Raw genomic sequence first — 26,572 nt, 5'->3', positions numbered from 1 at the left:
CTTCGTTGAGGCTCCTTAGTTGTTCATTGATTGCTTTCTTACATGTGCCTTGACCTGGGGGGAGGGGCTATAGCAGAGTGAGTGACCCCTTGCTCAAGCTAGTGACCATGGGGTTGCCATGCTCAAGCCGGCAACCTCAGGGTTTTGAACCTGCATCCTCTGTATGCCAGTCCAAACTCCATCCACTGTGCCACTGCCTGGTCAGGCTCCCACAACTTATTAAAACATCAGATTGATGGTTCATACCATTTTTTGGATAAATGATTACTTTGGCTGAAGAGTCCCTTTATATTTACTATCAGCTGTATAGTTAATAAACCAGTTTGTGTTGTCAGGTTTTTTTTACCTTAGAAGTATTAACATTTTGGACCAGATAATTTGTAGTGGACGTTACCCTGTGCATCATAGGATGAACAGCGTCCCTGACCTCGACCCACTTGATGCCAGTAGCACTCCACCCCAGTTACCACAACCAAAAGTGGATGCAGACTTTGCCAATGACCCCTGGGTGAGGAAGAACACCATGTGCCTGCTCCCAGCCCCTGCACTGGGAAACTGATTTGTGTGGTTTTGGTGTTTGTTCCCTAAAGAGACAACAAATTTCATACATAGGAAATTTAAAAGCTGAACTGTAAGTTCTCCCTGGGTGATTTGGCTGGGATGTTTGCTGTCTGCAATACAAGGGAATACACTCTGGTGTCCAATGTTGAGTGTGAACTCAGGAATTTGAGCTCTAACGTTTGTGAGTTAGTCTTGTTGACACTGAAAATACAGTTTTGAGCAGTATTTGATTGGTACCATATTTGCCCGTTGAACTCTATTCAGAGAGGACTGCTCTTGATACTCCTAAGTAAAATAGTGACTTGAAGTTAATTATTACATTCAATGATATGCTAATAATTCCCTTTTACTGCATTCTTACCAGAATTTCTAGTTGGAGGCATCCTTAAATATTTAATTTTTCCTATTTTGACAGTTAATGCATGTTAATTAATACTTGGGGGCTAATGACCAGTAGTATTCTTACCTTCAATAATGCAAAACTGGTTGCTCTATAATAAAGATACTTAATCATTTACATTTTTAATACAGTTTTAAAATCCTGGATCCCAAGAGGTCTTAACTGGAACTTCCTTTTCTTCATAACAAACAATTTCATCTCCCACTTTAAATTCTAACTTTTCTTCATCCAAACTGAGACCACAATCCATTCCAGTTTTGATGACTGAAACGTCATCTTTATGGTGTTTCAGTGAGGTTAATGAGCCTTTAAAAAAATGAATAAAATTTAAGGTTCATATACTTAACAAATACTAAGTGCTGTGTAGTCCAGTGTTAAAAGGAAAATTACACTGGAATTGCTATAAATTTTACAGCTGGAAATCAAAAATGAAGTAAACGACTTGCTTTGTAGTGAAAGATACAAAATCTCCCATTTTAAAGAGAGGCTGACACTGCAGAACATTGGACTGTACGTAGGGTTGGAATAAGATCAAGCAGGGTAAAAGACATTCAGGCAAAAAGGACGGAAGCAAACAAGTATGTCGAGTGGAGGAGACATGACTGGAAAAGTAGTACTTTAGAAGTTAAAGAAATCAGACAAGGACTAACAATCTTGGAAGAATCATCAGAACTAGTAAAGGGAGGGAACCAAGCAACTGGAGACCAGTTATAAACACAAAGGAGTGGCTTGAACCAGGATTATAAGAGTGAAAGACAGGTTTCCGATGGTTACAGAGAATTGTCAGATTTTCGTGACTGGATGTGACATAACATTTCCCCATGTATTAGACACCATTTGAAAAATTTGGGGTCTAAAAACTCTTAATACAGTGGTTATAGCATTTCAAATGCCACAGATGGAACTGAGGACGAGGCAATATATGAAGACAGTGACTCATCAGACATGAGGACAAGTTAATGCAGGGGGAACCTCTGGCTCGCAAGCCAGATGTGGCTCTTTCGATGTCTGCATCTGGCTCGCAGACAAATCTTTAATAAAAAAAATAACGTTAAAAATATAAAACATTCTCATGTATTACAATCCATTTCCTACTGCTCATGTTCATGGTTGCGGGTGGCTGGAGCCAATCACGGCTGTCCTCCGGGACAACACCAAATTTTTATTGGATAATGCCTAACGTACATGGGTCATTGTATGGCTCTCAGAATTATTTTAAAATATGTGGTGTTCATGGCTCTCTAGGCCAAAAAGGTTCCCGACCCCTGAGTTAATGGATGGGAGTTTTGACAGTGATGAGGAGTTGTATGAATTTTATGATGAATAAAAGTTGAGTTCAATAACTTGATGTAATACATTTTTTCTCAAATTTCGGGCCCCAAAATTAAGGTGCATCTTATACATGGGAGCATCTTCTACATGGGGAAACACAGTAATAGAAACAGATTTTGATGTTGCTTACCTTTCCAAATAACATGTCCATTACGAATTAATTTAAATTTTTTTTGTTTTTCTAACTGTCCCTTTTGGACTCTGCAGCCAGCCACAGGAATTTTTTTCTTCCCTTCTGTTACAGAGAAGGTAGCTAGTATAGAAGCCTCACCTTTAGGAAGAAAAAAACATTAAGTTCAGAAAAGATTCTGAAAAATACATAATTTCTGACATTTTGTAAGGCAAGAACTAAAGATGTGAGAAGAAAACAAGCTCATACATAGAAGTCCTGGTTTGTTTTTACTCCACCAACTTTATTTTCCTGACCAGAATTAAAAATAAAAAGATAATTCTTGGATATTCTTGGAAAAGAAAAAAACATGCTTACTAAGAGTAAATGAATGAAAAATGGAACTTACTTTTTTGGCTGAGTAAAGTGCACTATTAGGTGGTAATTGTTAATGATAAGGTTAGTACAATTCCTGTCTGCTGCATGAAAACCTTGTTTTCAACTGTCCCTTATACTTTCTGGGTGAGATCATTTGTTATTACTTGAATTATTTTTAATCTCACAACTGGTAACTTCTGTGGCTCAGTTTAATTTTTTCACAAACTGAAAATTAAATTCCAGCAGTGACATGGTACCATACACTATAATGTACTGATTTCTTAGGATTAGTGTTATTTGGTGCTTGCTTACTTCTAGAAACCCTCATGACTGAGTTTTACAAATTGCTCTTAGCACAAGAATATACAAACCTCTAATTGAGGAAATATCAGCCAAATCCAAATTAACGAACATTCTACAAAGTCATGGGCCTCTATACCTCAAAAATGTCATGGTCGAAAAAGACTGAAAAATATTAATCCATAATCCTGGACTAATGGAAAAATATATATCTATAAAGTCTTTATTGGGTCAATGGAAAAATTTTGAATATGTATTATCGTTTATATAAAAGTACTAATGTTAAAAATATAGTACTAATGTACATCCTTGAGCTTAGGAAATGCAAGTATTTAGTAGCAAATACAAGCTCCCAAATGATACAGAAAAAAACTGGAGAGAATAAAGCAAATGAGGCAAAATGTAAATATATTGCTGAATTGGGTAAAGGTTACACAGAAGGGAATTCCTTATACTTTTCTTGTAATTTTTCTAGATATTTAAAACTATTGCCTGACCTGTGGTAGTGCAGTAGATAAAGTGTTGACCTGGAATGCTGGGGTAGCCAGTTCAAAGCCCTGGGCTTGTCCTGTAAAGGCATATATGAGAAGCAACAACTATGAGTTGTTCCCTCTCACTCTTCCCCCACCCACCTCTCTCTCTCTCTCTCTCTCTCCTCTCTCTAAAATCAATAAGTAAAATCTAAAAAAAAAGCCCTGGCTGGTTGGCTCAGTGGTAGAGTGTCGGCCTGGCATGTAGAGGTCTTGAGTTCCATTCTGATTCAGGGCACACAGAAGAGGTGCCGATCTGCTTCTCCACCTTTTCCCTCCTTTTCTTTCCCTCCTATAGCCATTGCTCAATTGGAGCGAGTTGGCCCCGGGCTCTGAAGATGACTCCATGGCCTCTGCCTCAGGTGCTAAAGAAAAGTTCAGTTGCTGAGCAATGGAGCAACACCCTAGATGGACAGAGCATCGCCTAACAGGCTTACTGGGTGGATTCCCGTCAGGGTGCATGTGGGAACCTGTCTCTCTGCCTCCTCTCTTGTCACTGAATTAAAAAAAAACCAAAACACTAAAAATAAAAAAATAAGAATAAAAAGCCAAAAAATCTGAATATGGGGAGGAAAAAGAACACATAAAAGGATTCAGTCACCCTAGCTAAGTAGTTCATTTGGTTAGAGCACTGTCCCCATATGCCAAGGTTGCAGGCATGATCCCTGGTCAGGGCACATACAAGAATAAATCAATAATTGCATAAATATGTGGAATAACAAATTGATGTTTCTCTCCCTGTCTCTCTCCCTTTCTCTCTATATAAATAAATATATAAATAATCAATAAAAAAATTTTAATGATTCAGTCAACAAATTTAGCATTTAATCTGGCTAAGGAATATGCTAGAAGACTATTTTTAAACGTTTAATATTTAAATGTAAAGTGTCGGGAGCCGATCCACTAATGCTGGCTAACTAGGTCACAGCAGGAGAAGATCCACAACTGCTGGTTGACAAAGTCACAGCAAAAGAAGATAGAGTCACCACAGTGAAGACCAACAGCTGCGGGTTGACAAAGTCACCGCAAAGGAAAGGCACAACGATACTTCCCCCTTTAATCTTTTGAATTAATCTGGCCTTATATTCCCCCCTTTCCTGGGTGTGTGCTATTATTTATGGCACAGGGATAATAGTACCGTGCTTTCCCTGTAGATTTGTAGTAATTTCTTTGGAAATGAGACAGAAGGTGTAAGTTCCACAGAAAAGCCTGTAAGCCCCTTTAACTGGGCTCATAAACATAAGAGGCTGGCCATGATATTCCTCATAAAGGGTTAAGTTTGTAGGAGAACTTCTTCTTATTAATCATGTTAGAAAGAATAAAGTTAGAACTTAGCTAGTATATGAATATAGTAAATAAATAAAGTTTAACTAGACATTAGAATCTTAGGTAAAGTGTAGTGGAGTGGCCTGTTGCGTGGCCTTGGATAGGAGTGCAGCTGGCTAGTAAAGAATGTCTTGTTAAAAGACTTGTTTTGTCACTGAAGACAGTCACTGGGCTTTTCTCAGTAAAACATTCTCATGAGATTTTTGCATTTTCCAAGGATAAGGAGAGGAATGTGGTGGGATTCATAGCAGCAATAGCAACTAATGCCTTCTGATATCATGTTGCTACTAGCTATCTTGCAGGTGCACTCTATGTATCTCTAAGTAAAAATTACTCTTTATACTATGTCAGTTTCTTAATAGCAAGCCTTTTGTAGTCTTGTGAGAAAAGAATTAGGACACTACATGAACTCAAGGCTATTTGCCTGAGCAAGCGGTGGTCCTTTGCTAGTCCTTGATGATTTTGTCTGCAATCTCTTTCTGTGCCCTTGACTCACAACAAGAGTAAAATAGTTATTAATTAGTACTAATCTTTTAGAAGTTTGTACCGATATTGTTATTACTATTCAAGTTATTGTACAACTGTACTTTGAATAACTTACCACCTGACTTGTAGCTTATAGATATGAATTAACTGTTATCTAGAAATATGTAACCATAGTGAAACTAAAACAATAATGTATTCAAAATACCATGTGATTATAACTTAGTGTGTGTGCATAAAAAGTAAAGTTAGACCAGCCATTGGCGGAGATGCCTGGCAGTAAATGCTAACCAGAGAATAAAGAGAAAGAAAAGAATTCGGCTCTCTCACTCGATTTTCGCAGATGCCGTCTCCTCCTGTGGGACCCCTGGATCCCCCCCGGGGCTGGACCCCGGCAGTAAAGTAAATTTTCTTCACATGGTAAATTTCTCTGCCAGTTTCAGGACAAAATCGACAGCTCTTCCTACAACAGAATAATCTTTATGTGTCCCACACCAGTCTAATTTGTATTACAATTAGTTGTTCATGTCTAAACTTTGAGGGCAAGTTTTTATCGGCCTACTTGCCTACTTGTATCCTCAGCACCTAAAGTATTGCAGAGAGCAAGTATTTACAATATACATGAAGTTGCATTCAATTTCTATGTGTAGTAGTCATTTTTTTAGAAAATAGGATATGTATTAGAACAGTGAATGCATTTTAACAGTAAAATACATTTCCCCTAAACCTAAACTTTGCTTTCAAGTGTCATTTACAGCATCTAAGCTATGAATGTTCAAAAGAAACCGCCCATAAAAAAAAAAAAAGAAAGAAACCGCCAGTGACCACCCACCTACTGTGTACTCTTCCACAGCACAGGGCAACCTGGTGCTCAGCTCCTCCTGCAAATCTTCAATGAGACGGTAAATGACTTTGTGAAGTTTAATTTTTACTCCTTTCTTTGCAGCTGCCTGCTGGATACCACTGCCTGCATTCACATTGAAGCCATATATAACACCTGGCAATCAGAAAAACAGTCAATAAAGGAGCACAAATACTGCACCAAATAGTTTCTCTTTCAAACAGAAACTCAAATCTATACTGTTTTATTTTCTTCTACGTAAATTAAAAGCAAGTTGGAGACATGAGAAATTCAGTAATTTTTTTCTCATGAAAACTAGTAAATTTTCAAATTAATATAAGGATTTTATAAATTCTATTGTGGCTTGGTTAACAAGAAAAATTTCCTTATGAAAAAAGTTTTCTTTCTCTAAAAAAATCCATTCACCTAAGAAACATTATTTGTGACCTGTGGTGGCACAGTGGATAAAGCATCGACATGGAATGCATGGAATGCTGAGGTCACTGGTTCAAAACTCTGCGCTTGCCCAGTCAAGGCACATATGAGAAGCAACTACCATGAGTTGATGCTTCCCACTCCTATCCCACTTTCTCTCTCTCCCTCTGCTCTCTCTAAAATCTTTGGGGCATATGTCAGGTGTGACTAGCCAAGCAATAAAAGACAGACGCAAATGGTTCAGTGTGTTCTAGGGAACACAGTTAAACAGAAAATGAAATCCTTACCATGAAATGTGTCAGCAAGGTTAACATCATTTTCACTAATATCACCCACACCAAAATGAACTAATTCAAGTTCACATTCATGTGAAGCATCATAGGTATCCATAATGTCCAAAATGGCCTCAACGGAACCATCCACATCACCTAAATGCAGCAATAGTTTAAAATTAATGGTGTTAAAAGTTAGGCATTACTGACACAAAAATAATAAAAATCTACCTAAAACCATAATAGGAATGGCATTTACCATTAAATCTATGATACTTTTATTTAGGTTTAGTATTATTAATATATACTTAATTAATAAAGTATAATGAACCAAATGTACATTCACAACAAAATTAGCAAGAGGGAAGAGACAAGAGGGTGAAAGAAGTCAAAAGGTACAAACTTACAGTCATAAATAAGTCATGGGGATGTGATATAAGCATGGTGACTATAGTTAATAATACTGTACTGCTGACCTGTGGTGGCACAGTGGATAAAGCATCGACCTGGAACGCTGAGGTCGCCAGTTCAAAATTGGGCTTGCCCGGTCAAGGCACATATGGGAGTTGATGTTTCCTGCTCCTCCCCCCTTCTTTCTTTCTCTCTCTCTCTCTCTCCTCTCTCTCTAAAAATGAATAAATATTATAAAAAAATACTGTACTGCAAATTTGAAAGCTGCTAAGAGAATAGATTTTAGAAATTCTCATGCCTGACCAGGTGGCATAGTGGACAGAGTGTTGACCTGGGACGCAAAGGACCCAGGTTTGAAACCCCAAGCACATTGGCTTGAGAAAGGGGTCACTGGTTTGGCTTGAGCCCTCAAGTCAAGGCACGTATGAGAAGCAATCAATAAACAACTAAAGTGCCACAACTACGAGTTGATATTTCCCATCTCTCTCCCTGTCTGTTTCTGTCTGTCTTCATCTCTGTCTCTCTCTCTCTCAGTCTCTTACTAATAAATGAAAAAAAATTTGTTTTCATACAAGAAAAAAATTGTAAATATGCACGGTGATGGATGCTAATTAAATATTGCAGTAAACATTTCAAAATATATACAAATATCAAATCATTATGTTGTATACCTGGAACTAATATGTCAATTATACCTCAATAAAAATAAAAGTCAGCGCTGGCCGGTTTGCTCAGTGGATAGAGCATCGGCCCAGTATATGGAAGTCCCAGGTTTGATCCCCAGTCAGGACACATCTGCTTCCTTTCCCCTCCCTCTCACCCTTCTCTGTCTTTTCCTCTCACTGCCAGTAGCTCAACTGGTTCATGTGTTGGTCCCAGGTGCTGAGGATAGCTGTTGATTAGAGTATCAGCCCCAGGTGGGGGTTGCCAGGTGGATCCAGATTGAGGTGCATGTGGGAGTCTATCTCTCCTCCTCTTACTTAAAAATAAATAGTCTCCCCCAAAATACTGAGAAACTTTTGGCTTAAATTTAATGGCTCAAATTAATTGGGAGAATAAATAAATACTATATTCCAAAAATGTTAAGTAAAAAGTCACTTTTAAGGAATATTTGAGATCTTGCTCCCCAGCACATGTCATCAGTTTTAGCTCAAAGAAACTCATAAAAATTCAAAATAAAGAAGTCACCTTTAATAATTATAGGAAGTATATTTGAATCTCTTTCTGTTTTCTCTTTTGGCCTTAAGAACTTTTGTTCTTTTTTTTCTTGGTACTTTATAAATGATCTCTCCTTCCAGTGCAAAGTGCCATACTTCTCACGGGCTTTCCGATGTGCTTCTTGGTGCTCCTTTCTCTTTTCTTCTATTATTTTTAGGTCCTCCTCATTTCTCTCCTGTTCCTGCTCATACTTCCTCCAGTCAACAACTTCACGTGCCCTTGCCTTTACAGGGAAAAAACAACAGGCATTATTTAATGAAATAGAAACCAGTAACTGCTGGGTTAAAAGCTTTGGTGTTTCTTCTCACTACGAAATTTAGTTTAACTCTATGAAACCACTCATTTTATAAGTGTCAAGAAACTTATAAAATTTTAATTTGGAAGCTTTGTGTATAATTGAAATATTAATTTAAAAATCCTATCTCAAATTTTAAAAAATTCTACAGCCAAATTTAATAAAGGTCCCACTAACCCCCTCACCACTCCTTATAGTCTAGAATTATCAACATTAGTTAATAAGTTAACATTAGCCTGACCAGGCGGTGGCACTGTGGATAACCTCGAGGTCGCTAGCTTGAGCGTGGGGTTGCTGGCTTGAATATGGAATCATAGACATGACCCCATGGTCACTGGCTTGAGCCCAAAGGTTGCTAGCTTGAAGCCCAAGTTCGCTGACTTAAGCCTAAGGTCCTTGGCTTAAGCAAGCCCCCCAGTCAAGGCATATATGAGAAAGCAATCAATGAATAACTAAGGTGCCACAACGAAGAATTGATGCTTCTCATCTCTCTCCCTTCCTGTCTGTCTGACTCTATCTGTCCCTCTCTGTCTCTCTCTCTGTCACAAAACAATAAAATAAAATAAAATAAGTTAACATTAATATATTCATTTGGTATAACTTTATATAGAGGGTGGGGCCAAAGTAGGTTTATAGTTGTTAGTATGGAAAAGAATATAATAATAAATAATAATACAAGAATAAACTGTGTTTCATGTGTTCACAATGATAAATCTACTTTTGCCCCACTCTTTAGATTGATATTTTAAATCATTATATCATATCTAATATATAGAAATTAAGCTTGATATACCTCTGACTCTACTTCAAGAATTTCATCTCCTGCAGAAGGGAGGTCTCTCCATCCTATAATTCCCACTGGCATGCTGGGAGAGGCCTCATTAATTGTTTTTCCATTTTCATCAAACATTAAGCGCACTTTTGCCCAAGTCTTCCTAGCAACCAGAATCGAGCCTTTTCTTAAAGTTCCTCTCTGAATTATTGCTGTAGTAACAGGACTAAAATGAAAATGAAGGTAGTTATTCTTAATGCCATAATCAGGATGTAACAGTACTTTCTTAAGCAGAGCAAAGATATCTTTATGAGACTTACATATATATAATATGTACACATAGTGTTAATTTCACAACTTCTTAATTTCTCAAGCCATTTTTCATACTACAAAAACATTTCTTCACAAATGTTAAAAGGTGGAGGCAACCCAAATATATATCAATGGAAGAATGGATAAATAAAGTGTAGTATATACATATAATGGAACATTTGCAACCTTAAAACAAAAGGAAACCCTGTCACATGCTACAACATGGATGAACCATGAAAGGTCATTTATGCTAAGTAAAAAAAGTCAATCAGAAAGGACAAATACTGTATAATTCCACTCATGAGAAAGATATATAAACTGGTCAAAACCATAGAAACAGAAAATGGAAAGGTAGCTGCCAGGCTTGGGGGAAAGGGATGGAAAATTAGTGTATCATGTATAGAGTTAGTTTTGCAAGATGGAAAAAATTCTACATTCAGCTCTAGCCGGATAGCTCGGCTGGTTAGAGCATTATCCCAAAGTGCAGAGGTTGCCAGTTCAATCCCCAGTCAGGGCACATACAGGAATAGATCGATGTTCCTGTATCTCTCTCTTGCTAAAATCAGTAAATAAAAAAGAAAAAATGTATTTATATATATAATATATATATTTATTATATTATGTATAAAAAGAAAAGAAAAAATTCTAGATTCCATTGCACAACAATGTGAATATACTTAATACTACTGAACAGTACACTTAAAAATGATTAAGATGGTAAACTTAATGTTCTGCATCTTTACCGCAATAAAAAAACATTTTTAATTGAATTTATTGGGATGACACTGGTTAACATAATTATACAGGTTTCAGGTGCCCAATTCTATAACACGTTTCTGTACACCGTATTGTGTGTTAACTCTCCCAAGTCTTCATCCATCACTATTTACCTCCTTTATACCCTCTTCCACAATCACCACATTGCTGTCTGTGTCCATGAGCTTTATTCTTTTTTGTCCTTCTTTGCTCAATACCTCTACCCTCACAAAAATTTCTTTTATACAGTTATAGTGGTGGAGGGTGCAGATAGCTGAGTGTTCTGACGGAATCCTAAAACCCTTTCTTTAATGTGTTAAGCAGTGAGAAGGCTCCTTTTGCTGATAGGGAGGGAAATTAAAGACGAGAACAGCATTCCAAAGACATTCCTATATGCTATATTAATGGGTAAGGACAAAAGAATTTAAAAACCCTAAAATGCAACAAGTGCTATTTCATTCCAACTTATATTAGTCTATAATTCTTTTACCAGTTAAGTCAGTGGGTAAAAAAAAATATATTGAAAACTTAAATCATCTAAATATGACTATTAGATATATACAGAGAGTTGTAATAGTCTAACAACTGCATTTTTGTGTTGTGTGCTGGTGCAATAAAATACTTTTCAAAAAATGCTTTGAAAATATTGTTCATAGACTAGCCATATCATGCAATAAAAAGAACACATTATTATATGATCAATTTACAAAAACAATAGAAAAAAGCATTTTAATAGTCTTACCCTCTTCCTTTGTCTGTGAAAGATTCTATTACTGTTCCTTCCACTGGACCAGTGGGGTCTGCTTTCAATTCTAATATTTCTGCAAGAGTAATTGTTGCCTCTGCCAAAGCTATCAGATTATCCCCCTTTAACAACAAAAAAGTTGTTAATATTCATTAATATCTGATAATGTAAATACCAGGGTCAGAAAACCAAGTAATCATTGTCAATTATATTTTTCTCTTAAGTATTAAAAGCATGAATTATGCAATTGGAAGGAGGGAGGGAGGGAGGGAGGGAGAGAAAGAAAAAGGAAGGAAGGAAGGAGGAGATAAGCATGAAAACCTGACCCAGGGACAGATCTTGCAAAAAACAGTGGCAATTTTTTATAAAGGATGGCCATTAGTGGTGCTGGTTATACCCTTTCATAAACACATGCTTCATTCATTCTTTCTCTCCTTCATCTGTCTTTATAATTGTTTTCTTCCTCTCATTTTCTTTTCTTTTTTCTTTATTTAGCAAGAGAGAGACAGAGAGAGGTAGGGCTGGGGTGACAGACCGGAACAGACAGACAAGAAGGGAGAGAGATGAGAAGCATCAACTCATAGTTGCGGCACTTTAGTTGTTCACTGATTGCTTTCTCTTATGTGCCTTGACAGGGTGGGGGCTCAGCTCCAGCTGAGCCAGTGACCCCTTGCTCAAACCAGCAATGTTGGGCTCAAGCCAGCAACCATGGGGTCATTTCTATGTTCCCATGCTCAAGCCAGCGACCCTGTGCTCATGCTGGTGAGCCCCAACCTCAAACCACACAGATCCGCACTCAAGCCAGTGACCTCAGGGTTTCAAACCTGGGTCCTCAACACTCTATCCACTGCACCACCACCTGGTCAGGCTCCTCTAGTTTTCTTTACAATGGTACTTCACCTTGAAGTTCTATCCAATGTTACACGTTTTCATAGCCATACAAAACTAAAAAAAAAAAAATCACTTCACCTCCCTGGCTCTCCTTTCCTCAACTGTAAAATGAAGGGCTAGATGACATGACTGTTACACCTTTCATGATCCATGTTTACTATGCTTTCTCTTGGCCAAAATCATGAAGCTGATTGGTGATGGAAATGGAACTGATAGGCAAAGGGATTTTTTTCATTCTCAGTGTTAGCTAAGAGATTGATCACAAGTGTTACAGAGTAAAAAACACCACACAGAGCCTGACTAGGCGGTGGCGCAGTAGATAGAGCGTCAGACTGGGATGCGGAGGACCCAGGTTCAAGACCCCCAAGGTCACCAGCTTGAGCATGGGCCCATCTGGTTTAAACAAAGCTCACCAGCTTGGACCCAAGAGCAAGGGGTTACTAGGTCTGCTGTAGCCCCCCCCCCCCCCCCCCGTCAAGGCACATATGAGAAAGCAATCAATGAACAACTAAGGAGCCACAACAAAGAATTGATGCTTCTCATCTCTCTCCCTTCTTGTCTGTCTGTCCCTATCTGTCCCTCTCTCTGTCTCTGTCACAAGGGAAAAAAAAAAAAGAATGTACTAAGTGGGAAACTGATACTTAACAGCACCCTGCATAGGATAATTAGAAAATGCTGTCACAGAACAGGTACTAAGCTTACTTAATGTTTTTCAATCAGAAAAGAATAATTGGTAATTTTAAAAAATAGAATTCATAATAAATAAAAAACTTATAGCATTTTAATTTTTCTATTTTTTTCTTTCTTTTTTTTTAGTGAGAGGAGGAGAGGCAGAGACAAACTCCCACATGCACCCCAACCAGGATCAAGCTCACTAGGGGGCGAAGCTTGGCCCATCTGGGGGCCTTGCTTCATTGCAACTGGAGTAATTTTTTAGCACGTGAGGTGGAGGTCATGGAACCATCCTCAGGGCCCAGGGCCAACTTGCTCCAAATGAGCCATAGCTGCAGGAGGGAAGGAGAAGAGAGGGGGGGGGGTGGGAGGAGTGAAGCAGCAGATGTGTGCTTCTCCTGTGTGCCCTGGCCAGAATCGAATCAGTACATCCACATGCCCGACTGATGCTCTACCACGGAGCCAACTGGCCAGGGCCGCATTTTAATTCTTAGAAACACTGAGTCAATTACTGACAAACCACAGCCAAATGATTCATCTTTGTATTAGTGAAATTTTTATTTGTTTAAATCTTTCTTAAATGCCCCATTTTTCACTATAAAAACAAGCACTTTTTATTATAAAGTAGATTTCATTTCTGCTAAAACAGTCTTTAGCCTACTAATACTCTATCTCCACAGTATTCATAATTTATTCTCCTCATTCTAAGTATCTCATAATAAGAAAAATCATTAGGTTTAGAGCTAATTACCCACCACTCGGCTATGTAACCCTGGACTGGTGACCAACCTTTCTGAGCCTAATTTCTAATCTGTCCAACAAGGATGATACCAGTTTTGACTAGTACTCAAAGACTTTTTAAACAACAAGAGAAACTACATGCATCATAATGTTCTATAGGTATAATGCTAGTGCATTCCCCTCTGAACACATCATCTACGCATTTACCGTAAGTGCAGAGACATGCACTGCTTGTACATCGCCTCCGTAATCTTCACACACCACATCATAAGCTAGAAGTTCTTTTTTCACCTTTTCAGGATCAGCCTCAGGTTTGTCACATTTGTTTATGGCAAGAACAATAGGCACTGAAAAAGACAAAGTTAAGGAGTGCAGATAATGACACCTTCGATTCCAGGTATTCACAATAAAGACACCAACCTTTTCTGGCTTTCTCTTTACTCAGTGGATGTACTTCATTAGTAAAAAAAACATAAAAAGGGCCCTGGCCGGTTGGCTCAGTGGTAGAGCGTCGGCCTGGAGTGCGGAAGTCCCGGGTTCAATTCCCGGCCAGGGCACACAGGAGAAGCGCCCATTTGCTTCTCCACCCCTCCCCCTCTCTTTCCTCTCTGTCTCTCTCTTCCCCTCCCACAGCTGAGGCTCCATTGGAGCAAAGATGGCCCGGGCGCTGGGGATGGCTCCTTGGCCTCTGCCCCAGGCGCTAGAGTGGCTCTGGTCGCGACAGAGCGACACCCAGGAGGGGCAGAGCATCGCCCCCTGGTGGGCGTGCCAGGTGGATCCCGGTGGGGCGCATGCGGGAGTCTGTCTCTCCCCGTTTCCAGCTTCAGAAAAATACAAAAAAAAAACACCTAAAAAGACCCACTTTGGATCCACTCTACTCTGCTATCTACATATAAAGGATGGCAGATGTGAGATGTCAAAACTTTAATTATAAGCATAATCTGAATTAAGAATAGACACTTAAGATGACTTAAAACAACAAAACTAAAGGTATGCTGGGCAGAGCAAGGCCAGTCCTTTAACCTGAAAGCAAGATCAGCAACTATACTGGAGAGAGTCTCCAGAAAAAAAAATCAAGAGAAGATTCTAACTCAATTCTAATGCTTCTAGATGATTTGCCTCTTGTTTCCAGGAGCTACTGACTCATTGTTAAAACCTAACATTCTACCCGGGGGTGAAATTAGGTATCATTACCGTAAACTTTCCTTTAGGATTTACAGAAACTCTTTATTCATACATTTAGCTCAGTGATTGACACATAGTATATTCTCAATAAATGTTTACTTAATAATAATCTTATAATCTATTTGTCATTATTAAACATAGCCTCTTATTAGAGAAACCACACAAAATTCCAGGAGATAATTCTCTGGTTGGGTTTCACCAATTCTGCAATTTTCTCAGGTATCAAAGAAACAGATATTGAAATCAGACACACAAAAAAGCTATGCAATCTACTATCTTCCACTGTGAAAAAGTACATTCCATATTGATAAGCTGGAATTTAACAGAAAGCAAGAAAACAGGTATAGAAATCATGATATAAAGAATTTATCATATATCTTAACCAACTGTTCTGTTAGGGGATCCCTGGGACATTTATCACTCTTCTTTTTGTTATAGTCCCTCAAATCATTAAGGACACAGTCCATTCTACAAATGCAATTTGGAGAAATTAAAAAGGAAAGATAGTTACACTGAAAGCTAGAAGATCAGATTCCAAATGCAGACATGGTGCAAATTAACTGTAATGAGAGGAGTTCCTGCCATTCTCTGGTCTTAGTTTTTATGTTGTGAGATGAAAGAATTTCACAAAATCAGTGGTTCTCAACCTTTTCCCCTTACCAAGAAAACTAGGGGAGTATTTTGCTCTCCATCAGGTACATTTTCCCAAGACAACAGCATTTTCTCAGTGGGTATACGGTCATATTATCCAGATAAAAACAAATATGCAGAGTATTTGTGTATGTTATAATTTTTAAGTGATGAAATAAGGGAGAAAATAGCCAAGTAGTTTTCCAAAAGTTTAAATTTTATACCTTTGACCAAATAAAAATTTATTTAAAGCACCTGAGAGGAAGATTTACCTTTAGAAAAGAAGTCAACAAGATGATAAATGAATAAGAAATAACAATTAGAACATCACTGCTTTGTAACTTCTAATGAATTTAGGTGATGGGTACATAGGAGGTTTGTTATTCTCTGCTTACTTTTTTTTTAAATTATTTTTATTTATTTATTCATTTTAGAGGGGAGAGAGAGTGGGGGGGGGAGCAGGAAGCTTCAAGTCCCATATGTGCCTTGACCGGGCAAGGCCAGGGTTTTGAACTGGCAACCTCAGTATTCCAGGTCGACGCTTTATCCACTGCGCCACCACAGGTCAGGCTCTCTGCTTACTTTTATATCTCCTTAAAATATCAATGATATAAAGTTATTTGCAGCTTAACCTGTGGTGGCTCAATGGATAAAGTGTCAACCTAGAACGCTATGGTTGCCAGTTCGAAACCCTGGGCTTGCCTGGTCAAGGCACATATGGGAATTGATACTTCCTACTCCTCCCCCACCTTCTCTCTCTCTCTCTCTCTAAAATAAATAAAATCTTAAATAATAAAGTTATTTAAGACTGCTATAGTCTCACCCTATGCCAAGTTACCAGTAGAAAAAAGACTGTACTTGGGCCTGACCTGTGGTGGTGTAGTGGATAAAGTGTTGCCCTGGAATGCTGAGGTTGCCGGTTCAAAACCCCGGGCTTGCCTGGTCAAGACACATATGGGAGTTGATGCTTCCTGCTCCTTCCTCCTTCCCTCTCTCTCTCTCTTTCTCTCTCCTCTCTAAAGTGAATAAATTTAAAAAAAATTAAAAAGACTGTACTTGGGATCACAGGTTCCAAATTGGATCCTGTTACTCTTCATAGTAATGATGTCAGTGGAAAACATTTCAACTGTCTTTGAGCCTTATCTGTAAAAACAGATATGATAATCCTGAGATTGCCATGAAGATTAATTGAGCTGCCTGTGCAATGCCCCAGAACAGTGACTCCTATAAGTTGGCACAGCCACCACAGTACCTTGAGCATCTTTGGCATGCTGAATAGATTCCACAGTTTGTTTCATCACTCCATCATCCGCAGCTACAACCAATATGACAATGTCAGTGACCTGAGCACCTCTAGCTCTCATTGCTGAGAAAGCAGCATGTCCTGGAGTATCAAGAAAGGTTATCTTTTCCCCAGAAGGCAGAGAGACTGTGGAAACAGAAATCAAGGAACATTAAGGACCCAAATATGTATTTCCTTAATATGAAGTACTATATGTGACATTACCAAACAAAGTAATTGTTTAAAAAATTTAGCCCTAGCTGATTGGCTCATATCTTGGGTTCAATTCCTGGTGAGGGCACACAGGAGAAGTGACCATCTGCTTCTCCACATCTCCCCCTCTTGCTTCTCTCTCTCTCTCTCTCCTCCCTTCCCATAGCCATGGCTCGACTGGTTGGAACACATCCCCCAGACACTGAGGACGGCTCCATAAAACCTTCTCCTCAGGTGCTAAAAATAGCTCTGTTGTGCACATGGCCCTAGATGGGCAGAGCCTCAGCCCCAGATGAGGGTTGCAGGGTAGATCCTGGTTGGGGCACATGCAGGAATCTATCTCTCCATCTCCCCTTCCTCTCACTTGGAAAAAGAAGAAAAAAATTTAAATTAAATTAATTTTGAGAGAGAGAGAGATTGATTTGTTGTTCTACTTATCTATACATTCATTGGTCAATTCTTACATGTGCCTGACCAGAGATCAAACCCACAATCTTGGTTAAGTCGTAACAATGATGTAACCTACTGGGTTACCGGGCCAGGGTGAACACAGTAATTCTTTAAAATAATTTTATTCCTTCCATTAATCTTAATCAGAACACTACAGATCATCATTTCTCAACGAAAAGTGATAACATACCAGCGAGACCTGTAGGGTTTTCTTTGCATGTAATAATTTCAAACTAAAACTCGTATTTCTAGAATATGACTACTTTCATAAGTGAACCAACTGGTATTTATTCTAGAGAGAGAATACACTGATAGTTATATAGGCAGCTGCCCCTACATTAGCAAACATCAGCTGTACAACTGCCTTGAGCAATAAAGGCAATTTAGTATAGTTAGTAGTTCAAGATTTGAGTCTAAAAGCCTTGGGTTTAAATCCAGGCTTTGCCACTTACTAGCTGTGTACCTTTACCAAATAATGTAACTTAATCCAGTCTCAGCCTCCTAAGTTGTAAGTAGGAATATTAATACCTATGTAATGACACTGTTTTGAAAATTCAAAAAAAAGCATATAAGGTGCTTGGTACTGTGCTGTGCACATGCGAGGTGCTCAAATGATGGCTATTATATATTTAATTACTATCAGCAACATTATTACAACCTAGCATTGAAGAATTTAAACTCATTAAAACCAAACTAAGAATAGACTAGAATAAAAAGGTAATACAATTTTCTTCTTATAGAATGTACAAAATAACCTCTACATTTTATCAAACCAATGGCTTTAACAGTTAGCCTTCCCTTGTACTTTGGATTTGTATATTTCATACTATGACACTAGGTTTAAGAAAATAATATAAGGAGTTCCCAAGCACATTTCAAGGTAGTTTGTGTTCATACCAAGAAAGGCACCAATGTGCTGAGTGATGCCTCCAGCTTCCATTGCTGCCACTTGAGTTTTTCGCAGTTTGTCAAGTAACGTCGTTTTCCCATGATCAACATGGCCCATTATAGTCACAACTGGGGACCTTGGGATTAATAAAGCTGGATCTGCTTGGGGCCTACAATTAACAGCAAAGGAGTTTAATGTCTTAAACTTCAGAACAGTTCATAGCCAGTGAATTGATTTGCTGTTATCTCTGTGAACTACCATTAACAATAAAACCCAACATTCAGCTTGATTAGATATAAATATTTTCCTCTTTTATACATACAATGACTTATGACATGCTGACCCACCTACAGTTAGCATCTTCATGACAATGAGCAGAGCCAAATACATTTTTAAAATTCAGGATCAATATACATACTTGGAAAACTAGGAAAAATAACCCTTCGTTTAATAACTTGAATAATACTAATGCTTAAATCACCTCAAAGAAAAATTTAACATCATTTTAATTGCAAAAGATATTTTAAAGCAAATCTTTCCATTAAAAAGTGTGAATAAAACCATGTGGTCTTCCTCCCTCAATATATCTGATCAAGTTTTTACCTTCTCACAGCATCTTTATTTTCTCTGACTTTGTCCTGTTTCAATTTGCTCCATTTTAACTTCATCCCTGCCTTCTTTATTACTTCTTTGATCCAGACTTCATCTAAATGTGAGTCTGCTTCTAGTGAATCTATGTCAATAGCAGTGTTCATTAAAGCTTCATATATATAATCTGGGTGGAATAAAATAAAACCTTTTAGGATCATGAAATTAAATGTTCAGGAAGTGACCTCTACTAGTAAATATTTATATAAACAGTACATTCAATTGGAGAAATAACTATATAAGCTTATCTGTTTCTCTAATGTTAACATATGACAAGCTGAAAAGAAAATAATCTTTAAAATATGACGCATTTATAGAAATTGGAATTTCTGCATATTCATACATTTTTGGAATATTTATATACCTTATGAACAATATGAACCATCAATAAAACATTAAATCACATGTTGTATACATTTAGTACTGAATAGTTTACCATAGTCTAGCTCTTTGAAAACTTATAGTTGCATATGTCATGCATATATAAATGTGTGTGTATATACAGTCAATTCTTGTTATTCATAGATGTTATGTTCTATAAAACCTTCATGAGCCCTGCCTGGATAGCTCGGTTGGTTAGAGCATCGTCCCAAAGTGCAGAGGTTGCTGATTCAATCCCTGGTCAGGGCACATACAGGAACAGATTGTTGTTCCTGTATCTCTCTTTCTCTCTCTTCCCCTCTCTCTAAAGTCAATAAAATAAAGATTAAAAAAAAAAAAAAACCTTCATGAAGCCTGACCACATGGTGGTGCAGTGGATAGAGCATCAACCTGGGACGCTGAGGACCCAGGTTCGAAACCCCGATTGCAGGCTCATCCGGCTAGAGCATGGGCTCACTAGCTTGAGTGCGGGGTCACCGGCTTGAGCATGGGATCATAGATAAGACCCCATGCTCACTGGCTTGAGTCCAAAGGTCACTAGCTTGAACCCAAGGTCACTGGCTTGAGCAAGGGATCACTGGCTCTGCTGAAGCCCCCCACCCCTCGGTCAAAGCAGATATGAGAAAGCAATCAATAAACAACTAAAGTGCTGCAACTATGAGTTGATGCTTCTTATCTCTCTCCCTCCCTGTCCCTGCCTGTCACTCTCTCTCTTTCTCTTGCTAAAACAACAACCACAACAAAAACCTTCGTGAATACTGAAGAGCAGACACTATATGATTGCTCTGAGGGGAAATACAATTCTGAATAATATGACCATTTCCATTTGTTCTCTTAATATTTTCTGGTGATAAAATGATTACATAATGTAACTGCAAAGTTATAAAACTGCAAGACAGTATACTAATTTCCTATTCTTTATGATAATGTATATGCACAAAGAGTGGTAACACTTTCAGGCAAGAAACATTAAAATTAGAGTTCTGCTATAATTTACAAAAGGACAATTCTTGAGAGATAATTTGGTCTGTGACTAAGAAGAGCATGGGCTCTGGAGCCATACTCTCTGGGTTCAAATCTTGGCTCTATCACATACTAGCTGTGAAATCCTGGGCAATTATTTATCTTCTCTATGCCTCAGTTTATCAACCTATAAACGGGGATAATAATCATACCTACCTCTAGTGCACTGTGAGAATTAGAGTTAATAAAGTATTGGTAAACAGTAACAGTCCAATAAATGAGTTATTATTAATATTTTCTTTTTTCCAAGATTCTGCTTCACTTGTAACTTTATTTTGCTATGATCATAGGCTATTTCTTGCTTACTGAATTTTATTGTCAGTTTATATTGAAAACTGAAATTTTTTTCTAACAATCCTAAATTGGTAATAAATACATCAATGGTGCAATGAAGAAATGAGGAAAAAAATAACAATGATAATGTATATATTTATAAATCAAAATAGTAGTATTAAAATTTGTAGTTAATATTATGAATATATTTTTGCTGGCACACAGATATTGTCAAAATTAGTAAAAAAAGGAAATTATTCAATTATAGAAAATGAAAGGAAAATAAATAAATATAGATATAGTCCCTCAGTCCAAAAAACATTATTTGGACTTAATCTAATATCCCACAAAATTTCTGGGGGAAAAAGATTAGCTCAAATTAAAAAACTCATTTCCACTTTAATAAAAAATTTATGGTATTGATTGATTCTAGTAAGAAAAGAGGAGAAAGAGAGAGGGGGGGGGGGACATCAAACTGTTCCTGTATGTACCCTGCCTGGGGATCGAACTGGCAACCTCCACACTTTGGGAGGATGCTCCAACCAACTGAGCTATCCAGCCAAGGCCATTTCCACTTTCATTGAAAGCCAAATCTAAGAGAACTTTATTTGGCAGAGTCAAAAAAACAAATTAGAGTTTGTGATCTAAAGTGAAAAAAATTAGAATGATTTCATAAATTTTTAAACTGACAGACTAAATTTCATCCTTGAATGCCTTAGTCTTAGGTCTCATTGCAAATAAAATACCAAGTACTCCATATTCTCACATTTTTCCTTATAAAATCATGTGGCTCACCTATGTCCTTTTCCATTACTCTGGCCATCTCCTCAACAGTCATTCCAATCCATACTTCCACCTCCTTTTTAGATTTTGTTAACGACTGAGATTTCCGTGATTTTTCTTCCTATTAAAAATTCAGGACACATGAAAAAGAAGAAAAAACTTTAAAGTGACAATTTATATTTATTCTGGAATATCTACCACAATCAGCTTCTATTTCTACCAATTAACACTGCCATAAGCAATTAAATCTCAGACTAAAATTAAAAATCCTGCATCCCCAATTCACTATTACATACCAATTTCCAAGTAATCAAACTCATCAGTGTTACTGAACAACTAACTAGAACTTCCCTTCTTCACAATGATTTATTCTCTAGAATGTAGCATAATGAAATAAAGATTCTGTAAATCAGTTGTTTTCAATCTTTTTACATTTGGGGACTGGTGAAAATAGGAGAATTATTTCAGGGACCAACCACAAAGGCAGAAATCACCCTGAGCATAAGCAATATCAACTAAGATCACTGGGTCTATAATCTTCATACAATCTCTGAGTGGTTAACTTCTTTCACAAACTGGCATGAGATTTCTTACAGATCAGTCCACGGATCAGCGGTTGAAAAACACTGCTGTAGATGACAAAATGCTCAAAATGGACTTCTACTCATGGTTCTAGGCACTTTCACTTCAGACCAAATACAGTAATGATAGAAATCCATAACTACCTTCTTTGTTACTAGAAGCCTATATTGAGATAATGCAGTCCCAAAGAGCATGTCTGTTTGCCAGGGCTGGAGGTACTGCTGAGCTGTCCACACTGGGTAAGCAGATGAAAACACACACCGCCACTGTGCTGATGTTCTTCTTTGACCTAGGCTGTGCAGCTGTCTACAAACAGTGTGCAATCGTAACACATTCTCCAACTTCAGCATCTTCTGGGTCATGTTTCTCCTAGAAAAACTTTTTAAGGTAATATTTTGGTTAATATTTAAATCAAGTTAGCAGATATTAACTGGATATCTACTACATGCAAAGAAACGTACTAGAGTTACAATGAATACAACTGGATTCCTGCCCTGAAAGAGCTCACAGTCTAGTAGTCAGAGTTGGGATTCCATACTAACACTGTCTAGACATTAAGTATTATTATTATTATTAAAGCTCCCACTATGATAGAACTGAAATACAATAACATTTATAAAGGGCTCTTTTTCACTCCTTAAAAATATCAACTAACCAAATAAAGTGATTTTGAACTCATCAGCTGTTAAACACCTACCTATGGCCCTCATTAATTACCAGTTTAATGTACAACTTCAAATCATGTTATATAAAGATTCATATCTGCCCTCTGCTAACCTCACTTCATCTCTTACACTTTTAATAGTACCCACACTCCTACATGCCAGGCTTTTGTTATTCTTACCTACCTGTAATCTCCAAAGGTTTGTCATCTAATTTTGAACCTTTGCATAGCTCCCACTATTTGGAATTGTATTTCAACACTCACTATTTTCCCTCTTCCCCCCCCCCACACCCCAAGATGCTTAGAGAGGGAAGAAGGCACCAAATAAATATTTATTAAATAATGCCTTTTGAATATCATTCTTGGAATGAAAGAAGAGTTTATTGAGGAAACAATGCAATAGAACTAGATTGTATTGTTTAGAACTCAGTACAGTAGTATAGTTCTTTTTCTCCTTGAGTCTTCTACTCCTTTGCTTCCAAGACTGTACTTCTACAGCTTTGATTTTCAGGTTTTCTTAAAGAATTTTTAAACTGATTTTAGAGAGAGGAGAGAGAGAAAGAGGGAAAAGAGTAGAAAGCATGAATTTGCAGTAATAGTTGCTTCCTGTATGTGTCCTGACCAGGCAAGCCCTGGGTCTCCAACCGGCAACCTCAACATTCCAGGTCAGTGCTCCATCCACTGTGCCATCACAGGTCAGGCTGCTTTTTTTAAGGGGAGGTGCAACAAAAGTAATGTAAGAAGTACATGTTTCTCCCTCCACATGACATTTGCTGATCACCAGTTTCCAGACCGTTTGAACTTGTTGATTTAAAGTTTAATAAGCCAGAGTCACTTCCTTCAGAGTTCACTGTCTTTAAAGTGTTCCAATATAATTTTCAGGCATATTAAACATCTCAAATATGTTTAAAATATGTTATTTAAAATATTAAATATGTTATTTAGCCCTGGCCGGTTGGCTCAGTGGTGGAGCATTGGCCCCAGATGTGGATGTTCTGGGTTTGATTCCGAGTCAAGACTCACAGGAGAGGTGCGCATCTGTTTCTCAATCCCTCGCCCTGTCACTTCTCTTTCTCTATCTCTCTCCCTTTCCTGCAGCCATGGCTCAATTGGAGCGAGTTGACCCCAGGCGCTGAGGATGGCTCCATGGCCTCTGCCTCAGGTGCTAAGAAGAGCTAGTTGCTGAGCAATGGAGCAATGCCCCAGATGGGCAGAGCATCGCCCCCTAGTGGTCTTGTCCTGGGTGGATGCTGGTCAGGTGCCTGTGGGAGTTTGTCTCTGTCTTCTCTCCTCTCACTGAATAAAAAAATAAAATAAATAACAATAAATAAAAAATCTTATTTAAATACAAGTCCCTGGACTAAGTAAAGAATGCTTAAGAAGCATGGGATTCCTTAGGGTGGAAAATAATTTTAATGAGTTTAAAACCAGATTTGACAAGGACACACATTAATGAAGTAGGAGGAAAGGCCCTACATGGAGATTAATCAAAGCACAGATATATAATTAAGGCTGGAATTAGAAAAACACAATGGGGGCAACAATCCAAATATCAAAACTGGAAGGAACCTTACTCGCTCTAAGCCCTTCATTTTACAGAAAAAGAAAACGAAACCTGGAGAGATTTTAAAAACAAAACATAACAAAAACAACAACAAAAACACAAACTTCTCCAAGGTCATACCGCTAGTTAATGGCAGTCAGAAGTAGAACCCCGGCTTCCTGACACCCAATTCGGCGTTCTCTCGCTGCGAGGATATTCATCGAATCTGAAAAAGGGTGTTGGAAATATGTAGTTGCACTGGCGGAAACGTCTGACTATTACAGTTGGAAACCTTGGAACTTATCTGAAAGGTAAAAAGAAGCCACTGTAGGAAAAGTACGGATCTGGGTGGCTTCACCTCGAACCCAAGCCCAGAAAGCCTTGGGCACAGAGGAGGCGGGGTCTGGGGGACCGCACCTGCCGCGGTGCTTCTGACTGCATACCTCTTTGATATGCTTGAAGTAGGGTCATTAAGAAAATAAATGCATCATGGAAAATCTTCCGAAAGAGCGATGTTTATGATCTGTGCCACTGATACTTTAGGCCAGTTACGCCACTCGGACGACCTGGCTGAAGAAACCACTCACTTAGCTTCTGTATAAGGCTCGGGGGTCTGGATTCTCCGACCTGGAACAGTTCACTTTCCAGACCCGGGAGAACTGACTGTCGATCAGTGCATCTCTTGAAACGGTCCCCAGTAGGTTTCCGGTGACGACGGAAGCGGTTCTTCCCGGAATCCGGAAGTCCGATCGGAAAAGTCGCTATTGCCGCAAGGACGGAGGCGATCTGCTAGGTGTGCGTCCAACCAGGAAGGATTCGAGTTAAGCTGTAACCTCTTCCCCCGTCAGCTGCGCGTCGGGGGTCGCTTCTGCAGCGCCCTTGCTTTTCTAGATGTTACCTCTCTCCTGGGGCTGTGAGCGCCTCGGTGCCTACCCTCGAGGAAAGTTAAACGGAGAAATGTGGGAGAAATGATGGGTTCATAACGAGAAGGAAAAAACTACCAGGGAACGTGGCGGTAGAAACAGTTCTGGGTAAGGCGCGCTTTCTCTTTCAAAAGTCGCCTCCTGTGCGGAACATTTGAAGTAGTAAAAAGCCAGAGTGCGTCCAAGCCTAGCTCATTCCCAGTTGCAAAGACTTGGGGACGCTCTATAAACTCTGTGCTTCGGTTCTGCAACATGGTAATGATAGTAGCTGCTTTACAGAATGGCAATAAGATTTATCAGAGCACTTGGTTCGCAATAAGGATTTGCTGTTGTGGTTATTACAGCCTCCTCCCAGAGCATTTCCACACCTTGATTAGATGTGTCTTTTAGCCCCATACTCTTTAACAATAACCACCAGTACTTCTCAAAAGTGTAAGTATTGTTTTATCTGTCCTCGTACCCAAGGCTAATGATATAGAGAGAAAGAAGAGTTTCTTACTCAAAAGTACACTGTTATCTCCCTTTCATAGTTTGACCACCTATCTCCTATCTCCACCCCCTTTTTTATGTTTGTCTCCTGGGTGCCTACAACAAAGGTATGCAATCAGTATTGCTGAATGATTGAATGGAAATCTCTGTCCTGGAAATGTTTGTTTGTTTGTTTGTTTGTTTGTTTATTTTAGAGAGGAGAGGGAGAGACAGAGAAAGAGAGGAGAAACAGAGAGAGAGAAGGGGGGGAGGAGCTGGAAGCATCAACTCCCATATGTGCCTTGACCAGGCAAGCCCAGGGTTTCGAACCGGTGATCTCAGCATTTCCAGGTTGACGCTTTATCCACTGCGCCACTACAGGTCAGGCCCCTGGAAATGTTTTTAATGAACCTAACACTCATACTTAAAAATGAAGTTCATTCCAATTGCTATTATTTTACTTAATATTCGCAAACATCTACTGAAGTGCAATTTCTATAAGAAATTGTTCTTTACTCTTATTTGCCTTGCCATGCAGTTGAAAAACAAGCAGAAATTGGTTAATGGAATATCAATGTAGTGGTCATATCTTTCCCCAATATTAAAGTGAAAATAATTGATACTTTTCTAATCATGAAGGTAATACATGTTAATGTAGCAAATTCAAGCACTATATAAAAATATAAAAAGGGCTTTTAAGAAAAAAGAATTCGAAAGAACAAATGAGCCAACCTGAAAGAGCTCCCAATGGACAAAGATGGAAACATTTGAGTCAAAAGATAAAAGCCTGACCTGTAGTGGTACCGTGGATAAAAGCATCAGCCTAGAATGCTGAGGTCCTGGATTCAAAACCCT

General features: G+C 38.4%; 1 protein-coding gene and 1 non-coding gene across 5 annotated transcripts; one reads left to right on the top strand and one right to left on the bottom strand.

The window, feature by feature from the left end:
* Nucleotides 1-4: 4 nt before the first annotated feature.
* Nucleotides 5-25,023, bottom strand: MTIF2 (mitochondrial translational initiation factor 2). Of its 4 annotated transcripts, none has more exons than XM_066378250.1 (15): nucleotides 24,744-25,023; nucleotides 24,468-24,630; nucleotides 22,263-22,497; nucleotides 21,550-21,658; nucleotides 19,033-19,204; nucleotides 18,438-18,598; nucleotides 16,848-17,024; nucleotides 13,988-14,127; nucleotides 11,474-11,598; nucleotides 9,685-9,889; nucleotides 8,567-8,819; nucleotides 6,983-7,123; nucleotides 6,252-6,416; nucleotides 2,424-2,564; nucleotides 5-1,267 (listed from the first exon to the last, which is right to left on the bottom strand). In XM_066378250.1, exons 3-15 carry the CDS (start codon nucleotides 22,479-22,481, stop codon nucleotides 1,095-1,097), a joined length of 2,181 nt encoding a protein of 726 aa, XP_066234347.1. In that variant the 5' UTR covers nucleotides 22,482-22,497; nucleotides 24,468-24,630; nucleotides 24,744-25,023; the 3' UTR covers nucleotides 5-1,094. The 4 variants fall into 4 exon arrangements, with proteins under 4 accessions (XP_066234347.1, XP_066234346.1, XP_066234348.1 ...); XM_066378249.1 differs by having other exon boundaries at nucleotides 24,770-25,023; XM_066378251.1 differs by having other exon boundaries at nucleotides 24,468-24,552; nucleotides 24,770-25,023.
* TRNAS-GGA (transfer RNA serine (anticodon GGA)) lies at nucleotides 14,262-14,337 on the top strand. The gene has a single exon. It is a non-coding gene; the product is annotated as a tRNA-Ser (tRNA).
* Nucleotides 25,024-26,572: the final 1,549 nt, after the last annotated feature.

Source organism: Saccopteryx leptura, chromosome 3, assembly GCF_036850995.1.
Source record: "Saccopteryx leptura isolate mSacLep1 chromosome 3, mSacLep1_pri_phased_curated, whole genome shotgun sequence".
In the NCBI taxonomy this organism is placed as follows: Eukaryota; Metazoa; Chordata; class Mammalia; order Chiroptera; family Emballonuridae; genus Saccopteryx; species Saccopteryx leptura.
This window is presented reverse-complemented; position numbering and strand designations above follow the sequence as displayed.

Bases quoted from the DNA above. Each gene is read 5' to 3' on its own strand.
- MTIF2 (XM_066378250.1), bottom strand. From the start codon at position 22,481: ATGACCCAGAAGATGCTGAAGTTGGAGAATGTGTTACGATTGCACACT. The intron at 18,599-19,032 runs GTAAAAACTTGA...TGTTAATTGTAG, and splicing joins AATAAAGATGCTGTGAGAAG to GCCCCAAGCAGATCCAGCTT. The intron at 11,599-13,987 runs GTAAATGCGTAG...TTGTTGTTAAAG, and splicing joins TGCATGTCTCTGCACTTACG to GGGGATAATCTGATAGCTTT.